Consider the following 21191-nt stretch of genomic DNA (forward strand, 5'->3'; position numbering starts at 1 on the left):
ATAACTGAGTTGGACAATTCAGAATTCTTTACTGCTGGATTCAGAACGTCAGAGAACTGTTAAAGTGAATAGTATCATTAACCTCACAGATACAGTAACTACCCCCTCAACCTCACCCTCTTCCCTTCTTTCAGAAGAGATTGTCAGACCAGATGAAAAGCTTATATAGAATTGGGCATAATGCTAATTTTAAAACTGAATCATATTTCCCACTGACTTCCATGATTAACTTGAGGATGTCTTATCACAGAAAAAAGTTATGCTGTTAAGATAAATAATATATATGATAGCAATAAGATTTTATAAACTAGTCTTTTAAGAAACAATTCAAACTAAGCCACAAAGTACAGTTACTTTACTGAACCAAAGCAAAATTGGTATTTTACAGAAATGCACAAAAATCCCCCTCCTCGGGCTGGAGCACAGTGAAAAGATGCTCCTTGATGCCCTGCCTGTCACATTCAGTCACTTGAATCCAGCATGAGTCCTGGACAAATTACCTTAGAGAGTGTGGCAGGAATTAGCTATTTGTTTATTTCACTGACCTGGTGAAGGCTGCTAATAGCTGTTAATCATTCTTTTAAAAATAGCAACAAACATAAAAAAATTCTTATAAGCAGCTGCTGCTGCTAAGTCACTTCAGTTGTGTCCAACTCTGTGCGATCCCATAGATGGCAGCCCACCAGGCTCCCCCATCCCTGGGATTCTCCAGGCAAGAACACTGGAATAGGTTGCCATTTCCTTCTCCAATGCATGAAAGTGAAAAGTGAAAATGAAGTCGCTCAGTCATGTCCAACTCCTAGCGACTGCATGTATGTTATTTAAAACTGTCCATCTGAATAATGGCAAACTTCTGACAAAAACAACAATTTTTGTTTTGGTGTGGTACTTATGTAGCTGTTCTTTTTGACAGTAATTAGCTAATCAAATCAGCTGCTTCCAAAGACCACTTCTGATCTTGCTAAAGACGTCTTTCACATAAAGGAGGGTGATTTTTTTTACTCTTTTGGTAGCACTCTCTGGCATGTGGGAATCTTAGTTTTTCAATCAGGGATCAAACCCATGCCCCTTGCATTCGCAGTACAGTTATTATTGGTCCACCAGGGAAGTCCCAGGAGGGTAATTTTTTTTTTTTTAATTATCCAGGAGGGTATATATCCAATTTGTCTAAAACAGAGAAAAGATTATATAGGTGAATTAAAAAAAAAAAAAAAAGAAGTGCCTGAGGTATATAAAAATAGCTATCTCCCATTAAAACTAGAATTTATCCTACCCATTCTAATATCAGTGGTCACTGGTTTTTTAAGATTTAGAAAAGAAAATCTCAAAAACCAATGGCCAGATGTGGTACTGATCTTAAAGTAAATTGCTGAGGCAAATGGCATCATGTTCTATATGGTGGTGACTACAGCAATTTCATAAATACACAGAACTTCTCTGAGGATTATTCAGTTGGACAATACAGTAATGTTTTCAGCCATGCTTCCTCCTTCCTCTTTTAGAAATGCTGAAGAACCAGGGGTAATTTCTCTGGCTTTGAACAAAAGGACTCACCAGTTTTACTTACTGTGTACTAGGCAGTTCTCTATTGTGCCTTCTCTATCAACATTACCAGAAAATACCAATAATGCTGGATTTCGAGAAATTCTGCTTAGGTTTATTTGAAAGTCATGTGATTAATACTTTATTTGGGCAAAGCAGCTAATTAACAACTCTAGTTTGGGGATAACCTGTATTTTTGACACTTCCCCTATCTCCATTCTCCCCTTATTTTTTGTGTATTTGGTAGAAAAAAAATTAAATCTATATTGGTACAACCACTATGGAGAACAGTATGGAGGTGCCCAAATAAACTCAAAATAGAATTACCATATAATCCAGCAATCCCACTCTTGGGCACATATCTGGAGAAAACCATAACCCAGAAAGATTCATGCATCCCTATGTTCACAGCAGTACTATTCGCAGTAGCCAGGACACATAAGGAACTTAAATGTCCATCAACAGAAGAATGGATAAAGAAGATGTGATATATATATATATATATACACACACATACATACACTATGGAATATTACTTAGCCACATAAAGAATGAAATAATGACATTTGCAGTAACACAGATGGACCTGGAGACAATTACACAAAAACAAATATATGATATCACTCACGTGGAACGTAACTTAAAATGATATAAATTAACTTATTTATAAAACAGACTCACAGATTTCTAAAGCAAACTTATGGTTACAAAAGGGGAAATGTGGGGGAAAGAGATAAATTAGGAACTTGGGACTAACATATACACACTATTATACATAAAAATAAATAACCAATAAGGATCTACTGTATAGCAAGGGAAATCTATCAATAGTCTGTATCATCTGTAATAACCTATATGGGAAAAGAACCTAAAAAAATGGATATATATATATATATATAAAACTGAGTTACTTTGCTGTATACCTAAAACTAAGACATTATAAATCAACTATACTCCAATAAATTTTTTAAAAAAAATGAAATTATGTTCTTTGATAAAGATGCCTACAAAATATTAAGAAAAAAAGATGTTACTAAAAAAAGGATGTTACAAATAACAGGCATGTATGTTGTATAAAATTGGTTTGTATAAAATTATGCCTGTTTCCAGTATATTTATGACTTATGTGTATGTGTATATGGAGATGGTCACAAGAATGTTAATCAAAATATTTTTCCTCTGTAATAATGATAAACAATAATAAAGTCATTCTCCTTTTGATAAAAATAAATAAATAGATATTAGTATTCCTGAGCACCTTCTTTGGAGCTGACGCAGATGTTTCAGAAGCATGCAGGCAAATTCTAAGCGTGCAATGAAGAGGACCTAATAGGATTGAGGAACCACAACCAACTCCATTTTTGTGTCTTGCTGGTTTTGCCTAACTCAAGTTCTTGGACTTTCTAGGTCTAATGGTCATTCCTTGCCCAGATTTCAGATAGTCTCATTTTACTTGGCTAGACCAGATCACAATAATAATCAAATTTAGTTCTGGGCATCACAAACTTGCACATGCAAAGGTGGGTGATCAGAGTGATGAAACAGGGGCATGCTGAGTGAGTTGGCAGCAGGGGTTGGGGGACAGGATCTAAAAGCACTGGGAAGCATGCTGGTTGATAACACTGAATGGCAGAGGAGGAGACTATTCTGTGTAGCACCACAAAGAACAGCACCTTGCCCTGCCTCCCTGAGCCTCAGATTCTTCATTCATAAAATAAGGTGGTGCGCTTGAAGATTTCTTTTAGCTCAAGATTCTCTTGAGTCTCTAAGTAGTGGGAAAAGTGATTTCAGCTTAATTTGAAGAAAAGCTTTCTTCTAATCAACCAATCTTCTGATAACAGGCAGCTTCCGAGCTCAACTATGTTGACTTCTCTGCTGGTGCAGGCACAGTCAGGGTGGTCATCCATCAGGAAGCCTGTGGCCAAATCCCCTGACACAATGACACGATGACTCAGATTACTGCTAAGATCCTTTCTGTTCAGAAACTTTTATTTCAAGTAGTTGCCAGGAGAGCAACTCCCATTGGAGTGAATCTAAATGGCAAAGTCAAGAAATGAGCATGAGGAAGCACAGCCTACAGTGCGGCAGTTAACATCCTTACCTGTTATCTACTGAGCGACAGGCCTCGTGCCAGGTCCTTGGCATACAGCATCTTTAACTTTCACAGCAATTCCATGATAGGTATTATTCTCCTTTTGCAAAGAGGAATTGAGGCTTGGAGAGGCTAAGTAACTTTATTAAGGTCACACACCTAGTAATGAAATTCAATTCTAGGTCTACTGACTTCAATACAGCACTTCTCACAAAGCTTTCAGAGAAGCAGGATAAAGTGGGAGGAGACAAAAAGTATAGACAACGTATAACATCAAGGAAGCCAAATGCAGTATAAATCAGAAACCACGAACTCAAGACTTCCGTGGCCTGCAAGCAGGAAGGAAGTGTTTACTTACAGAATGAGTTTGAGAGGCTACTGTACCAACAGTGGACATTCAATTGTAAAACAAGAGGCTCGTGGTGTTTCTGCTGACATGACTGTTTTGAACTAAATGTTTATGTCCTCCTCTAGAGAATCTTCTGGGTTCCCTCCCTGGGAATACTCTTGACCCCTCTTCAGGCATTTATTCCTTTTCAAACTTTATTATGAATATTCAATTCATGTTCCCTTAGACATTCATTGACTAATGTTGTTTTCATTGTATGCCACCTGGGAAAATATATGAGTTTTCCTTGGATACCTTCCGTGGGCCCCTCCAAATCCACACTTCATCCTTCCCTTTCCTATTGTGTCCTGGAGGCTGCCCATTACCAATAGCACCAATGGGCTCCTTTGCCCCTGCCTTCTGCTTTGGAGGACACTGTGAAGAGTGGGAGATGAGTGAGATGATAATTATTCCTTCCCTGTTATGCTGTCACCCTTTCATGGTGCAGTGAGCTGTGACCGTGTTCACCGCAAGTCCAAGGTTTCTGTTGGGCAGTCCTCTCCAATAGCTCTCTGGGTTCCATTAAGTTGTCCCTCCCTCCCATCACTCTTTAGGCCAAGTGGAGGATGGTTCCCTGTTGCTGCTAGAGGCAGAGTGCCGCACGAGGCTGTTTCTGTCCTTTAATCCCACCCACACCTCTAAATAGTACTTCTACTAAGATTCTCAATCACCCTGATTGGGCATGCCATCTGTTTCCTACCAGGATCCTGACTAACTTATTATTAAAAGCCTCATTAAAAAAAAAAAAAAATCCTCTCATTCTTGTAGCTCTTTCCCGTGGCATTTATCTGTGTATTTCTAACTAATTTGCCTGTACCATTCATTAACTTACCAATTTTAGCCATTATCTATTGACTTCCTATTGAGCCCAATGATCTTTGGCTCTTCCACAACTCCTCTTTCCAACATAGTTAGAACCCAGGGCTTTTTATTAAATGAGACTGGTGAGTGGAAAGACAGCCTTTGTTTTAGATAGGATGATTCAGCATCATAAAGATGCGTGTTATCCCTAAGTTAATTTATAATGTAATTTGATCTGAATAAAATACCAACAACTTTTTACACAGCTTGACAAGTTGGTACTAAACTTCATATGGAAAAAACAAACAAGAACAGACAGGAAAACAGTGAAACAAAACAAGCCAAAAAAAAAAAAAAAAAAACTAAAGGAAGGAAGGAAGGAAGGAAGAAAAAGCTATAAGGGGGACGAGCCATACCAGATGTGAAACATACCATAAAGCTTTTATAATTAAACAGTGGGGTATGGACACATGAATAGACAGACCAGTAGGAAAAAAAGTCAAAAAATAGAATGAAATATATAGGAAACTTTAGTCTGTGCTAAATGTAGCATCTCAAAATGCCTGGGCTGAAGGATTTTTAAATAAATACTACTGGAGCAATTAGTTAGCTATTTGGGGGAAAAAAAAGTTAAAATTAGACTCACACCTCATACTCTATACAAGAATAAACCCCAAATGCATCAGGGATCTAAATAAAAAAAATTAAACCACACAAGTCCTATTTTAAAAATGAGTGAATTCCTCTTTAACATAGGTGTAGAAAAGGCTTGCTAACTCTTAACTCAAAATTAAATGGAATAAAGAAAATATTAATAAATTTGATTGCATAAAACATTGCATGGGGAAAGAAACACCAAAAACAAAGTTCAAAGACAATTAAAATGTGGGAGAGAATATTTATAACATTTATCACAAATAAAGGGCTTATATTCTTAATATTTAAGTAACTCATAAAAATTAAGGCAAAAAGTAGATCAAAACCCAATAGAAGAATGGACAAAAGACGTAAGCATAAAATGTACAAAAAAGGAAATAAAGATCCTTAAACACATGAAAAGTTCCTTCTCATTTATAACAAGATAAATACAAATTAAAATTACACTGATATACCGTTTCTCACCAATCAGAGTGGCCAAAAGTTAAGAATATAATCACACACCTTGTTAGCAGGCTGTATACATTTCACTCTTACACAATGCTATTGTGAATACAAACTGCTATGATCTTTACAGAGGAGAATTTCACAAAATGTATTTAAAATACACATGTACGTGCACATATACTCTTTAGACTTAGCAATCCCATTTCTAAGAATTTACTCTGAAGATAAACTTCCAACAATACAAAAATACACACATGAAGGTTATTTACATCACTGTTTATAAAATTAAAAAATACTAGAGGTCACTCATAAGCATATATATGAGATAAATGAGTATTATGGAGTTGCTAAAAGAAAAAAAAAATGAGAAAGATCCCTATGAACTGATATGATTTCCAGGATACATTAAGTAAAGATATCAAAGAGAAAGAGAATATCACCAATATTCTATTTTTTTTTTGTAAAAAGTGGGAATAAGAAAACATACGTGTATATGTTCATTTGTGCAGAAAGAAACATAGTAAATATAAACCAAAGACTAAAAAGACTGGGTACCTTCAGGGACTGTGTAGGGATGGGCTGTATAGAATATAAGGAAGGGGAAGGGATGGGAATCATTTGACTACAATTTCTGTGTTCTGGAACCATGCTAATTTTTACATATTCAACAACAACAAAATGAGAAAAAAAATCAACAAAGATGGAGGGAAAATCTAAATTGTACAGACTAACAAAATTTCAAATGAATAAGATAATCAACACTGAAGGGGGAAATAAAACTCAAGTGACTTTTGAACGCTATATTTGGACTGCATATTCTCAGGCTAAACAGAAAAGAACTCTAAACTAATACTAGATAATAGTTAGAAGCCTAGTTAATAGCCTTTTTTCCCCCCCCTTCAGAAGTGTGGGTTAGCAATTCTGTTTATTCTAGGATTGATCAAGTAAGTAAATATCTTGTGGATAATGGGAGCCAGGTTTCTCACAGTTAAAGAAGAGCTACAAACAAGAAAAGTGGGAAGGAGGAAAAAATGAAGTCTGCAGTGTTTCACTGGAATCAGAGGTATTAGTGTGAACTTGTGATTTTTTAATACACACAGTGATAGATAGGTAAATATAAACAGGTAAATATAGGCAGATATAGATCAACCTGTGTGTGTGTTTGCATACATAATCTATTTCCTAGCTCTTTTGGCTGTCAGGGTCTAAAATCACCAATATTCTAGTAGCAATGAGTGTATCTGGCATGCAGATCTTGGTTTCTCAACACTGTTCTTTGCTAGAGGAATACAAAGCTCCTTGGTAAGTGGCTGATTGTACGACTGAACAGAGAAAGTACAAACATGGAACAATGTCAGAAGCTGCCATGAGCCAGCTTGAAGAGGCTCTCACTGGTCAAATCTGGGACAGTCTAAGCATCAAAATACTTACAAATAATACAAAATACATCTGTTATCACAGTAAGTTTATAATACCTTGAATAAAATAAGAATCTATTAGTTTGGGGTGGAGGAGGGAAAAGAAAAGCTCTTCTTTACAGTAGAAAGCCAACTAATAAAAAGGAATGATATTAGAATCACCATTTGGCAACCATAACAAAAATCCTTAACCTAGTCAAGAATCAGCAATACAAAACTTTAAGCAACAGAGTATTTGTATAGTTTCAAAGCATTGTCCCAAGAGATACTTAATAACTATGTAACAGGGAACATACACACACTACCTTCAGCAAATGAGCAAAGTTAATATCACCAAAGTTAATAATGGTACAAATCAGCACTGTGCACCTCCTGATACAATACACAATATCACTTCTGTATTCCTGCAAGAAAATCTATTGAATCTAATCACGAGGAAACATCAGAAAAACTCAAATTGAGGAAGATGCTCCAGCTTCCCTGGAGACTCAGGCGGTAAAGAATCCACCAGTAATGTGGGAGACCCGGGTTTGATTCCTGGGGTGGGAAGATCCCCTGCAGAAGGGAATGGCAACCCATTCCAGTATTCTTGCATGGGACATCCCATGGACAGAGAAGCCTGACGGGCTACAGTCCATGGGGTGCAAAGAGTTGGACACGACTGTGCCACTAACATTGACTGACTACAAAATAAGTAGCCTGTTTCTATCAACAAAGTCAATGTTATGAAAAACAAGGAATGACTGAGGAACTGCACACATTAAAGGAGAGTAAAAAGACAAAACAGCCAAATGCAACAAACAATTTGGGATTTTCTTTTGCTGTAACAGACATTATTGATACAACTGGTAAAATCTGAATAAGGTTTGTAGATAAGAGTATTATTTCCTGGTTTTGATCATTACACTGGGGTTATATAAAGACTGTTCTTTAAGTAGATATAAACTGAAATTACTTAGACAAAAAGGGACATCCTGTCTGCAGTTTACTCCCAAATGGTTCAGAGAAACACAGAAAAGGATTAAAGAAATATAGTAAAACATTAACATTTGAGAAATCTGCATAAATGCTTTACAGGACTACTTTGTACTATTCTTGCAAATTTTCTATAAGTTCAACATTATATATATGTTTATATATTAGGTTGGTACAAAAGTAATTGTGGTTTTGGACTGTGAATTTTAAATCATTATAACTAGGCTCAAAAATGCTGTGCTATGCTTAGTTGCTTGGTCACACCCAACTCTTCGCAAACTCATGGACTGTAGCCCACCAGGCTCCTCTGTTCATGGGGATTCTACAGGCAATAATACTGGAGTGGGTTGCCATGCCCTCCTCCAGGGAATCTTCCCAACCCAGGGATCAAACCCAGGTCTCCCACCTTGCAGGTGGATTCTTTACCATCTGAGCTACTAGGGAAGCCCTAGGCTCAAATATATTTTTATTAATCAAAATAGGAACCATGACAATAAGTTTGTTTATTTCTGTAGGGTATAAAAATCTGTGCTTCAGGATTCGATGAACTCTTGGAAAGCATTTTCTGCCTCCTGATGGTTGTGGAAGCGTTTTCCCTGCAAAATGTTGTTGATATGCTTGAAGAAGTGGTAGTCAGTTGGTGAGAGGTCAGGTGAACATGGGGATGAGGCAAAGCTTCGTAGCCCAATTCCTTCAACTTCTCAAGTGTTGGTTGCGGGACGTGTGAGAAGAATTAGGCCCTTTCTTTTAACCTCTGCCGGCTGCAGGCGCTGCAGTTTTCAGTGCATCTCATCGATTTGCTGAGCAGGCTTCTCCGATGTAATGGTTTTGTTGGGACTCAGAAAGTTGTAGTGGATCAGACAGGCAGCAGACCACCAAATAGTGACCATGACTTTTTTCCGGTAGAAGTTTGGCTTTGGGAAGTGCTTTGGAGCTCCTTCTTGGTCCAACCACTGAGCAGGTCATCGCCAGTTGTCATATAAAATCCACTTTTCACCACACATCACAACCTGATCAAGAAATGGTTTGTTGTTGTTGTGTAGAATAAGACACTTCAAAACAACCAGTTTTTTGATTTGTGGTTAGCTCATGAGCCACCCATTTATTGAGCTTCTTCACTTTTCAATTTGCTTCAAATGCCAAATGACCATATAATGGTTGACAGTGAGTTCTTTAGCAACTTCTGATGAAATTGTAAGAGGATTAGCTTCAATGATGGCTCTCCACTGGTCTTTGTCAATTTCCAATGGCTGGCCACTACACCCCTCATATTGAAGGCTCTCATCTCCTTTGCAAAACTTCTTGAACCACCACTGCACTGTTCATAGCAGTTCCTGGGACAAACGTGTCGTTGATGTTACAAGTTGTCTCTGCTGCTTGATGACCCATTTTAAACTCAAAAAATCGCTCAAATTTGCCTTTTTTCTAACATCATTTCTATAGTCTAAAATACATACAAAACAAACAGGAAGTAATAGGTCACTAGCAAAAATACAGAGAGAGAAATGTGCATTAAAATGATGTATAATATAACCACATTTATTTAAGGATGTACTCCAGTATCAAATGGCAAAGTTCAACAATGAAAAACCACGATTACTTTTGTACCAACCTAATATAAATCTATATATGTGTGTACACAAATACATAAGTATATGTATGTATAAACCAAAAAAAACTTTCAGTTTTAAAAAATGTAGATCCCTGGATTCCAGCTTTGAAATTTTCATTTTGGAGTCCGAGTGGTGTCTCTTGGGAATCTGTATTTTAAAAGTTCTTCTGAGATTATCATGCTTAACTTGGTTTGAGAATCATTCTGGGCCAGATAAGAGTAACAAAAATTTTGTTACTGAAGAGGCAAAAAATGATAAACATCCATTTACCTACCACCCAGCTTTAAAAAACAAAAACCAGTTGTAATGAAAATTCCATGTGTGCCCCTCCATCTCCTAGTCCCCTTTCTATCCTCCAAGAAGTGATTATTATTCCAAGTTTGGAGCTTCCCCAAAGATAATCATTATGTCATATTTAAACTTTGTCATTCTCGTGCATACTTTATACATTTATACTATACAAATATATCCATATCAGCTATGAACTGGTTTATCACATTTTCAAACTTTAGAAATGGTATCATAAATACTTTCTTCTGCAAAAACTTTTCATTCAGCATGATATGTTTTGGTTTTTAACTGAGGTGGAGAAGGCAATGGCACCCCACTCCAGTACTCTTGCCTGGAAAATCCCATGGATGGAGAAGCCTGGTAGGCTGCGGTCCATGGGGTCACTAAGAGAGTGACTTCACTTTCAGTTTTCACTTTCATGCATTGGAGAAGGAAATGGCAACCCACTCCAGTGTTCTTGCCTGGAGAATCTAAGGGGCAGGGGAGTCTGATGGGCTGATGTCTATGGGATCGCACAGAGTCGGACACGACTGAAGCGACTTAGCAGCAGCAGTGTATATACTAGTCACTCAGTCGGGTTCAACTCTTTGTAATCCCATGGACTGTAGCCTGTCAGGCTCCTTTCTCCATGCAAGAAGACTGGAGTGGGTTTTAACTGATACAGGTAGCCTACTTCATCCAGGAGAGAGGGAAAAACCAGTGATTCCAGGGGAAACAAATAACATGCATACCCTTTGGCTTGATGTGTAATATTCAATTTATGACTATACCCCCGTTTTTTAAAAAACCCATTTCCTTCTGCTGGACATTTGAGTTTTCACTATCCCAGTGCTACAACAAACCTTGTATATTTTCTTGTTGGCACGTAGTCCTTCAGAGGAGAAATTGCTTGGTCAAAGGACATGCACATTTGTTCATTTTCTTGGAAGTCATCAGTCTTTCCCTCTTTGTGCATAGTCATCCATAGTAACAGGAGAGAAGGCAGAATCTATGGGCACAGGTGTAGGTATGTAGACAGACATACTGGGGATTTGTTGAAGCGCTCTTCTGATTGCTTCTATTTTCTCAGTGAAGTAAAAAGCAAGGTTACCTGCCGAGATCTAGAGTGGATGAAGAGCAATGGAGAGTGTGAAGAGAGATGATACAAGAGAAAGCCATCTAGAAGAATGATTGCCAGGGAGTGCTAAGGGCCTACCTATATCTTCAGCTTTACTAGATATTGACAAACTGTTCTTCTGAGTAATTGTATCAATGTATACTCTTGCCAGCAGCAGATGGTTGTTTCTGACGCTCCTAACCTTCACCAGTACCTTGTCTCATCATAACTTTACATTTTTTGTCAATTTGTTATTTGTGAAGTGTTTCAATTTCTCCCAGTTACTCATGAGTTGAGCTTACTGTTCATTTGAGCTTCTTCTTTGAATTAGCTCATTCATGTTCCTTTCTATTTTCTTAATGGCTGTCTTTTTCTGATTGATTCTCAAGTTCTCTTTTGCAGTCTGGATAATACAGTGTGTTTAAATTACGACTGTACAAATATTTTCATTGTTGAGCCTATGACCACTGATCCTTTCTAGTATAACCATGTGTTTTCCTAGAGTTAATAATTTCCTTGTTTTTCCATTTACCTAGTTTTCCATATACCTGTGATTTTTTCCAAATGCTCCAATGTGCCTGCCATTCTATCAGAAATTATTACTATGTACTCACTGGAGACGGAAATGGCAACGCAATCTAGTATTCTTGCCCAGAGAACTCCATGGACAGAGGCTACAGTCCATGGGTCACAAAAGAGTGACTAACACACTTTTCATACATGAGTTCCATTCTTTGTTCCTTGAAGTCCTCACTTTCCAATCCACCAGTTCTCTTGCTCCAGCCTATGTTGATTGCTCTCTGATTGCAGCATTGCTGGCATTCTGGATTTTCTATTCAATCTCTTGGGTTGGATTCCTTATTTCCCAGATCCCATGTCTTCCTCTTTCATGGTGTTGCTGGCACTTAACCTCCAGTAGCTTCCCTCCAGATGGAGGCGTGTCTGAATCTTTGCATGTCTTTTCAATTGATGGTCTAACTAGGTTTAGAATTCTAGACTGGAAATCATTTCAGTTAGGTTTTGAAGGCATTGCTCTACTGCCTCCTAGAGTCCTTTGTTTTAGAAATACATTTCCATTCTCTTTCCAAATCCTTTTTATGTGACCTCTTTACTCACAGATGTTTTCATAATTTGAGTGGATTCTAAGTTTTACAATGTGATTTTGTTCTGGATCTTTTGTGCTGGGACTTCAGTAAACCCCTTCAATCTGGAGTTCCATGTATTTAATTCTGGAAGTTTCTCATTTCTGTTGTTTTTCTGGCATTATTTTCTCTGTTCTTTTCTCAAACTTCTTCTAAATCAGCATTTGATTTTAGGTGTGGGGCAGATGCTTTTTTGTCTCTGTGCCTTTGCATATGTTATTCCTTCTATCTAGAGCCCAATTCCTCTCCCATTCCTCAAAAATCCTTACTTATCCTTCAAAATACACTTCCAAATTCCATTCTTCCATGGTGATTCCCTCTCTGACCTTAGGCTGAATGACATGGACTCTTCTCTATGCTCACAGTCTTTTGGGGCATCTCTAATGCCAGACTATAATCTGTTTATACATCTGCTTCTTCCATGATGATAAACTCCTTGAGCAGGATGATATTTATCCATTTCTGGACCTTAGTGCCTAAGATTGTGTAATGCCATGAATAAATGAATGAATTCAATAAGGGGTGAAAAGTGAACATTTCTCCCTGCTATATGCCAAGTGCTGTGCAAGATAGGTACCATCTTAATGCATTTTTACTTAATCCTTACAGCAAATCTCAGATAACTGTTTATGCAACAAATATTACCTTTTAGGTTCCTATTATGTGCCAGGTTTGATCCCAGTGATAGGATGAAAAACTAAGATCTCATAAAGACTTTTTTTCTCATACAATTTTTTACAGTTGATATGTAATTCACAAACAATAAAATCCACCTGTTTAAAATGTACACCTCAGGGGTATCACCACTAGACTTTTTTTTTATCTGTATAAAGGCAGTGTTATGTATATCCTGGGGTCAAGGCAGAAGAGAAAATCAGGGGAAGAAATACAGTCCAGGGAAAGGGAGCAGTATGCACAAAGGAGCAGAGCTTCGAAATGGCCCAGGATTTGGAAAATATGAAAAGGACAGGGGAGCTAGAGTTTATGGTGAGAAAGTAGGCTGGGCTATTTTACAAATGAGGAATCTGAAGTTCAGAGAGGTGAATTAACTCAACTAAGGTCAAACAATTTCTCTTCTGCCAACTCAGCAAAAAGTATCTAAACAATGTTTCCCCATCACCAAACCATTCCCAACAAGCAGGCAGGTGCTGACCCCACCAAAACTGTATTATCAAACACTGAATTTCCTCCAGCAATCCACCAGCCTTCCAGCAAAGAGGTTTCCTTTTCTCTTCCAAATCCTTGGATTACCTAGAACCATTGGCCATGGTGATCTCCAACATTAGTTGAACAAACACATTTCCACTGTGGCTTTTTTTTTTTTTTTTTTTAAGACTCCAAAGGTCAAGACCATCACAGCGATGCTATAAGAAGGTGCTCTGTCCATGAACAAAATATTTGTCATGAAAGTCAAGACGAAACCTTAATACTTCATGAGCTCTTTGTTAGGCTAATATGTGTTTGCTAATCATGTTTCAAGCTCTCAGTATGACGATGAAAAAAAAGTCTATTTTCGTAGGCCTCAGTTTTCCTGCCTGCAAAGTGACATTAAGAAATCTTGTCCCAACCACCTTACCACCATCCTGCCCAAAAGAACTACTGGAAAACCATGGGGATCTGTTACTGTTTTGAAATTCTTGAGGAAAAGTTCAATACATGCTTTTAGAATATGCCTAATATAAGAATTTCTCCAAACTTCTGACCTCAGTGAAACATTCATAAAATCTTTGCTCATTAAGCTTAAATTCAGCCCGGATCAATCTCCAGTTCACCTCTCTGGGAAGCGAGGAGCTACAGGAACTCCGAGAAAAAAGGTAGAAAATGAGTTTTGTCAGGCAGTTGCAATGATTTTTGGATTTCCGTTTTGCATTCGGAGGCTGTTCCCTTCTCCATCACATGGAAAAGCAACTCTACCTTGTAGGATAACGAACTGCAGGGGCTACAAATCAGAGGTGTGGTGATAACACATCTGCCACCACACTTACCATTCAAGCTCTTCTCTAGCACCATGTCTACAAATCACCAGCAGGACAGAACACACAAATTATAGCAAAGACCAGTTATTTTTCAGGAAAAAAAAATGAAAGTGATCTCATGAAACAGGGTAAAAGAGTTCATCAGAAGCCACCTCTATAGATACTTGCTATTATCCTTTGTGTAGCCTTCACAACAGTCACGAGTTGGTTGCTTTATCCTGTCTTTGTGGATAATGAAACTTAGGCTCAGAGATGCTGGAACACTACAGGACATGCAGCTGAGGTCCTAATCCTAATAGGAAAAGTCCTTCTACCTGCCAGTGGGTCCTAGACAAGAATCACCTGAGAGCACTTACGGATAATAACAAAATGCAGAAGAATCTTTAGATACTTGCTACCCACTAGAGAATCCATGCTACATTGTTTGCAGGTTTGCAGTAGGTCCAAGGAATTCACAATGTCTGAAAATATTATACAACAAAAGTTTTACTAACCTTTAAGAGACCAATTATCCCTACCACTCTTGTTTCTCCTTTAGAAAGGGCAGTTTTGAAATACTGGAAGTAAAATAAAGCAAATAGCATGAAGGTGATGATACCAATTAGGGATATTTGTGTAAATAATCAGACGATCATTAATTTCTGGTCTGCTGAGATTTCTACACACACAGGAGTTTTCATTTGTGATTCTCCAGTACATTTTAGTAGGGAAGCATCCATACCTAACTTATCTATTAGTTTGAGAAACAATAGCAAAGTCCATTCCTAACTCCAGGAGCGGTAAAATCCAATTCCTTTTCTAGAAAGAGGAAATATGTGAATATTTGAGACCAAAGCCAGAATTCAAATAACTGCAGATACCTAGGTTAGAAAGACTACATTTTCTACTCTAGACAACTATTTAAAGAGATGTTTCCCAACAAGGAAGTATTTGAAAGCTTGGGAGTTCCAGGGGAAAGAAAAGAAACAAGCATTACGTGTGTGTCCACTGTGTCTTCACACTATTCAGTTATCCTTTGTGTAGGATAACACAACAGCCAAGAGTTGGTCCCTGTATCCTCTCTTCATCGTTGAAGAAATCTAGGCTCAGACTTGCTGGAACACTTACATACAGGTCACACAGATGAGGTCTGCATCCTAATCCAAAAAGGCCTTCACCGGCCGGTGTTTCCCAGACAAGAATCACCTGGGATTACTTAAGGAAAACACAAAATTGAGGCTCACAGTCAGTCTTCAAAGGAAGGGGCCAGGGACGTGTTTTTTGTTTTCTTTCAAGAAGCCCTGCTGCCTCCCCATCCACTTGGTCAACAGGAGAGCTTGAGAAAGACAGTACTTCACGACCCAGCCAGGAGACTATCCCTACATTTGTGGTTTCTCCATCAGGAAACCCTTAACGTTCTCAACATAAATTTTTTAAAATGCACATTTCTCTGGTCAAACCATCACCTCGCCCAAGGCCCCCAGTAGTGCCGATCTTGGAATCGTCTATTCGCCCCTTCGCCTCTGAATCCTGCCAATTTTTTTTTCTTTTCTGTAGAATTTCATTTCCTGGCTGGGACCAGGTTCTAACCACCAGACTTCCAGGCGGGCCCCGGAACGAGCAACCGGTCTCTAGTCTGTCTGGCTCCTTCCGTAGCCCCTCGACTCGGGCTGCTCTCATCCCAACCCAGCCTCTTCCGTCGGTCACGTTGTTTCCTCCGCTTGGAAGGACCTCTTTCCCGGCCCTTCCCAAAGCTTGGGGAACTCCTCCACCGCCTGCGTGCCTCCGCTTCCAGTCACCCTCGCCTCCCACCATCCCAGCGGGAGTTGGGGGGGACTGAACCCGGCCTCGAAGCATAGCAGCGAGCGTCGGTCCTCCCGGCCGCAGCCCCTGCCCCCTCCCCACCCGCCACCTGGCTTCGCAGCGGCCGCTCGGGAAGCCCTAGGCACTTCCCAGAATAGAGAGCAGCTGCCAACGTCAGGCTGCCGCCGGCCGCGGGGTTCCCGGCGCACCGGGTGCGGGCGGAGGGGACGTGGCTCCGCTTTGGCCTGCCTTCTCCCCTCGCCGTCCGGGAAACTGAGGCCCGGGGCTGGAGCAACTTCCCCGGGGTGCAAGGTTCGTATGGGCCCGGCCAGTCCCGGGCCCCCAAGCGTCCAGACTCCCGTCCGCGCTCCCTCGACCACACGCGCCGCCCGGTCGCCCGGGAGAGCAGGGCGGGGAGCGGGTCTCCGAGCGAGCGCTCCGCCGGGGAACGCGCGGAGAACCGGACTCGGCCAACTCGCCGCGAAAGTTGTGGTCTCCCAGCCTGCCCTCGCTTCTCACCTCCGAGACACACCTTCCCGCCGGCCCGGCAGCCGCGCCCTCACATCCGGTCCACCTTGCGCACACCCCCTTCCACTCTCTCCCGCAGCCCCTCGCCCTCCCACGCCTTGCGGCTCCAGCCGCTCCCCATCGCGCACTCCCACCCGCGCCCGGGGCGCGCCTTCCCCGCCCCGCCGCTCGCCCGGCCTCAGCGCCGCGCCCGCCCCGGGGTTCTGGCGTCCGGGAGCCCCAGCCCCGGGCCGCGACCCGCTTCCGCCCGCCCGGCGCGGGGCAGAAGCCGGGGTAGCCAGCGCGGAGCCCTCGGAGCGCGGGGGGCGCGAGGCGAGGGGCGCAGCGGCGCGGGGCGGGGAGGGGGCGCTCGCTCGCTCGCTCACTCTAGGCTGCGCACACGCCCGTACAAACTCTCACACAGACACACGCGGGGTGCGCTGCCGCCGCCCGCCGCTGCTCCTCCTCCCGCCACCGCCTTGAGAGGGAGAGAGAGAGGGAGAGAGAGGGAGGCAGAGAGAGCGCTTTGTCCGCGCGCCGCCGCCCGGCCCGGGACTCTGCCCCGAGGAGGCAGCCGCACAGAGTCCCCGCCTCCGCCTCTGCCCCCGGGCGGGCCCGGCCGGCCGCGGTGGGGGGAGCCAGGCTGAGGGTGGGGGTGGGTGGCGGGCGGGCGGAGGGCGGGGAGGGGGGGCGGAGGAGGAGCAGGGGAGACGAGGGCAGCGGAGGAGGCGAGGAGCGCCGGGTACCGGGCCGGGGGAGCCGCGGGCTCTCGGGGAAGAGACGGATGATGAACAAGCTTTACATCGGGAACCTGAGCCCCGCCGTCACCGCCGACGACCTCCGGCAGCTCTTCGGGGACAGGAAGCTGCCCCTGGCGGGACAGGTCCTGCTCAAGTCCGGCTACGCCTTCGTGGACTACCCCGACCAGAACTGGGCCATCCGCGCCATCGAGACCCTTTCGGGTGAGCAGTCGGCGCTGTCCCCCTCCCCCCGCCTCGCCCTGCTCAGGCCGGGACGGCGCCCGGAGGGAGGCCGAGCCCTGCGGGCGGCGCCCGGCGGGGGCTCCGGCGTTCACGTTCACTTCCACGCACCAGACCTTCAACTCTCACCGCCGGCCCGCTCCTGGGACGGCCCGCTCCCCTCCCCCCCCCGCTCTGGACTCACCCCTTGCCCTCCCAGCCGCAGTCCTGGGGCGACCCCCGTGCCGCCCCGAGGGTTCCCGAGGCTCGCTCGCTCTCTCGGGGACCCCCAGTTTCCCGGCTCCCCGAGCTGCTCTCCAGAATTCCCCCACCCCCATCTTTAGAGAGCCCCCCGTCTCCCCTTCTTCCCTGACCTTCCCGTCACCCCCTTTGTCAGGGACCCCCCCCCAAAAAAAACACCCCTCCATCTCCTTCTCCCTTGACCGGACCTTACCCCTTCCCGTGCCTCGTGCCCAGGACTTCTCGCCCTCTGGCGTCCCCTGAGCCGCACTCTCCTTTAGAGCCCCCCCTCCCCAGGTCGCCCCGCTGTCCCCCACTTTCGGCACCCCCTCGGCGCCACCCTGACGATCCCCTTCGAGACTTCGGGGAGTCCCCCGACCCCAGCCCTTGCACGACGGCACATCTCTCTCGGTCCTCTCCCGAACCTCACTCCCTTCTCGCTCGTCTCTCAAGCGCTCCTATTTTTCTCTGAATTTTTTGTCCGATTTTATTGAGAAGAACTCGGGGCTGGGGGCTTTCCGCCGCCTGTCCCCCCGCCTCCCGCTCGGCCAGAAGCACCTTTTTACGAGGTGCCCTGTCTCAACTCGGTGGGGGCCCGGGCTGAGGACCGAGAAAGAGGCGACCGGGGGGCCCGCGAGAGCGCTGGAGCCCAGACGGGAGACGGAGAGCGACACACACACACACTCGCGCGCGCGCGCACTCACCAACTCTCCTCTCGCACACGCACCGCTCGGAGCCGCGCTCGCCCCCAGGCCACGAGCCTGCGCCCCCCGAGCCTCTGCCCGCGGCCGTAGCCCCTTCCCCACCAGCGCGCGGGGTGGGGGCGGGGCGGCGGCGAGGCCAAGGTGATCAGAAGCCGGCGGGGACCCGGCTCTCGCCGAAGCGGACCCCGGGGGTCTTCGGCGCATCTCTCCGGGGCCACCGGGAGAAAAGGGCAGGGAGGGGAGCGCAGCGGAGCCTTCGGGGCCCGGGTTAGCGGAATGGAGAGGTGGGGGCCCGGAGAGGAGCGGGGCCGCGCCAGCCCTGCAGCTTGAGTTTCAAATGAGCTCATCCTTTCAAATTGGCGCCGCTCTTTATTAAATTTGTTTTTCCGGTAATGCCACCCACAGCTCTACCTGGGGTCGGGATCCGGGCTCACACCCTTCCCACCTCATCCCCGGGGAACGAGGCGAAACGCGGCGCCCACCTTTTTTTTCCCACCGGGAAGCAAGTTTGCCCAGTTCGAGCCGGTTAAGAGACCCCTGGAGGGCGCCTGAAGGCGGAACCGGAGCGTGGAGTTCTGTGCGTGCCCCTCCTAGACCCCCGCCAGTTTCATCACAGCAAGGTTCTGAGTGCTTTAATTTCTGTTTTAAAGGTAAAGTGGAATTGCATGGGAAAATCATGGAAGTTGATTACTCAGTCTCCAAAAAGCTCAGGTAAATATATTTTGCTTAGTTTTTTTGATTGGTCTCACATATAAATAAAAATACATTCAGTTTTTTTTAATGTGCTTGTATAGTTTTTAAGAGGCTTTTGTTTGTTTTGTCAGTGGAGATAAAATAGTTTAGAAAGTTACATTTTTTACTTTCATTATATAAGGTGTTTACTGTACTTGGAAAATATCTGGTGCCTATTGGGGGTGGGGGTGACGAACACTAGTTGTGTTAAATTTGCTGGGACCATTTAACTTGTTTATGAAAACTTGCCTCCCCGCCCCCCCCACTCCCACCCTAACCCCCAGCACAATGGCAGCAAATGCTTGTCAAGACTTCCTGTGAGATGTTAAGAGTAAATATTTACTGTGTCAGCTAAATTGCTTAACTAAACTTCGCGATTAATTAGTTTTCTTTTTTAGATAGCTTAAATGTTGAATAATAAAATAATTCAGTTAAGGGTCGATATTTTACATAGCGTTTTAAACAAGAAGGTTGTTTGGATTGGATGGCGGTTAAAAGCCAGACTTTTTTAGTCACTGAAACTACTGAATATTGCTTCTGAGCGTGTTGTTGTTGTTGTTGCTTTTAAGATACATTTGAGGCTAAACAAATATCACTGTGAAATTTATAATTATATTTAAGTGCACTGTTGTTAATGAAGAAGTAAAAAGTTTTGTGGAGGCTGGATTTCTCCACAGTGATTTGCTTACATGAGAATGTCTATGAGGAGAGATTGAGGGAGAACATCTTTGTTTAAAGTTTATTGTGGACTTTAAATTTGGGCCCTTTATTACTCATTCTAGAATTTTTTTCTATGTGTCGTAACTTAGTTTATATCCCATTCACATACATTTCTTCACCATTAGTCATTAAGTAGCTGAATTGGAGACTCTAAGTGAAGTCTGTGACTTACCACCTTTACAATTTGTAATTCTCAACAGTGTAACCATTTACTTGATTTTTGCCAAAATTGAATAGATTTTAAAACAAACTATTCTACTTTTTAAACACATAGATGTTTTGTTAAGGGGTTTCTAAAAATGTGTGCAAGTTTCCAGGTATGTTTTAACTAGGCAACAAAATATCTTTTGTTTACCAATGATTCCAGTGGCGTATCAGAAAACTACTCAATACCTTTAAAAAAAAGAGGCAAAAGTTATGATTTGCAGTTTCATGTGTAACGTTAAGCTAGTTCTCTCTAGGAAGAGATGTAATGTGCAACTGATAGGTTTTTCAATTAAGAATTTTAAATTTGTATACTTAAAAAAATTTTTTTTGGCTTGATAAATCTAAGTTCAAGCTTTCTGATATATTAACTATTTATTGTAAGTTAGAATTACTCATAACATTTGAATATTGGATGAATATATTAAACAAGGTTTAAAAGAACCACCCAAAATATTTGATGGGTTGTGTTTCTGTAAATATCTAATTCTATTGACTGTATAGTTGTTTTGAGTTCTTTTTTGGAGTTATAGTTAGTGAAAAATCAGTAGAATTTTAACTTTGGTTAGTTGGTGTCTCATTTCATGTTGCAAAGAGCATTATTTAATGTGGCAATGTAAGTGAAATACTAGTTTATCTACAGTTATTAACATCTCTTGAAACTTGTCACAAATATACTATTTTTTAACTTTTTTCTTTCAAAATGCAGAGGTTATTTGCTGTTAGCTGGAGGGTCATTTAAATGATTTTGTTGTGTTTATAAAAGAGTTTAGAATTAAAAACTTGTCCCAAATTTTTAGTATTAATTAAAGAGCAATCTAGGACTTTTACAGCCCTATTGGGACATGATTTCTTTGAACATTGTGGGTGATATGAAATACCTAGGAGGTAGATTACAATGCGCT

General features: G+C 42.4%; 1 protein-coding gene across 2 annotated transcripts in view; it reads left to right on the plus strand.

The window, feature by feature from the left end:
* Positions 1 to 17396: 17396 nt before the first annotated feature.
* Positions 17397 to 21191, plus strand: part of IGF2BP2 (insulin like growth factor 2 mRNA binding protein 2) — a 169529-nt gene continuing 165734 nt past the window's right edge. For both annotated transcript variants that reach the window (XM_061413605.1, XM_061413611.1), the window contains exons 1-2: positions 17397 to 17689; positions 19281 to 19341. In XM_061413605.1, the coding sequence (XP_061269589.1) occupies positions 17512 to 17689; positions 19281 to 19341 (239 nt within the window). In that variant the 5' untranslated portion in view covers positions 17397 to 17511. The remainder of the gene's footprint in view (positions 17690 to 19280; positions 19342 to 21191) is intronic.

Source organism: Bos javanicus, chromosome 1, assembly GCF_032452875.1.
Source record: "Bos javanicus breed banteng chromosome 1, ARS-OSU_banteng_1.0, whole genome shotgun sequence".
In the NCBI taxonomy this organism is placed as follows: Eukaryota; Metazoa; Chordata; class Mammalia; order Artiodactyla; family Bovidae; genus Bos; species Bos javanicus.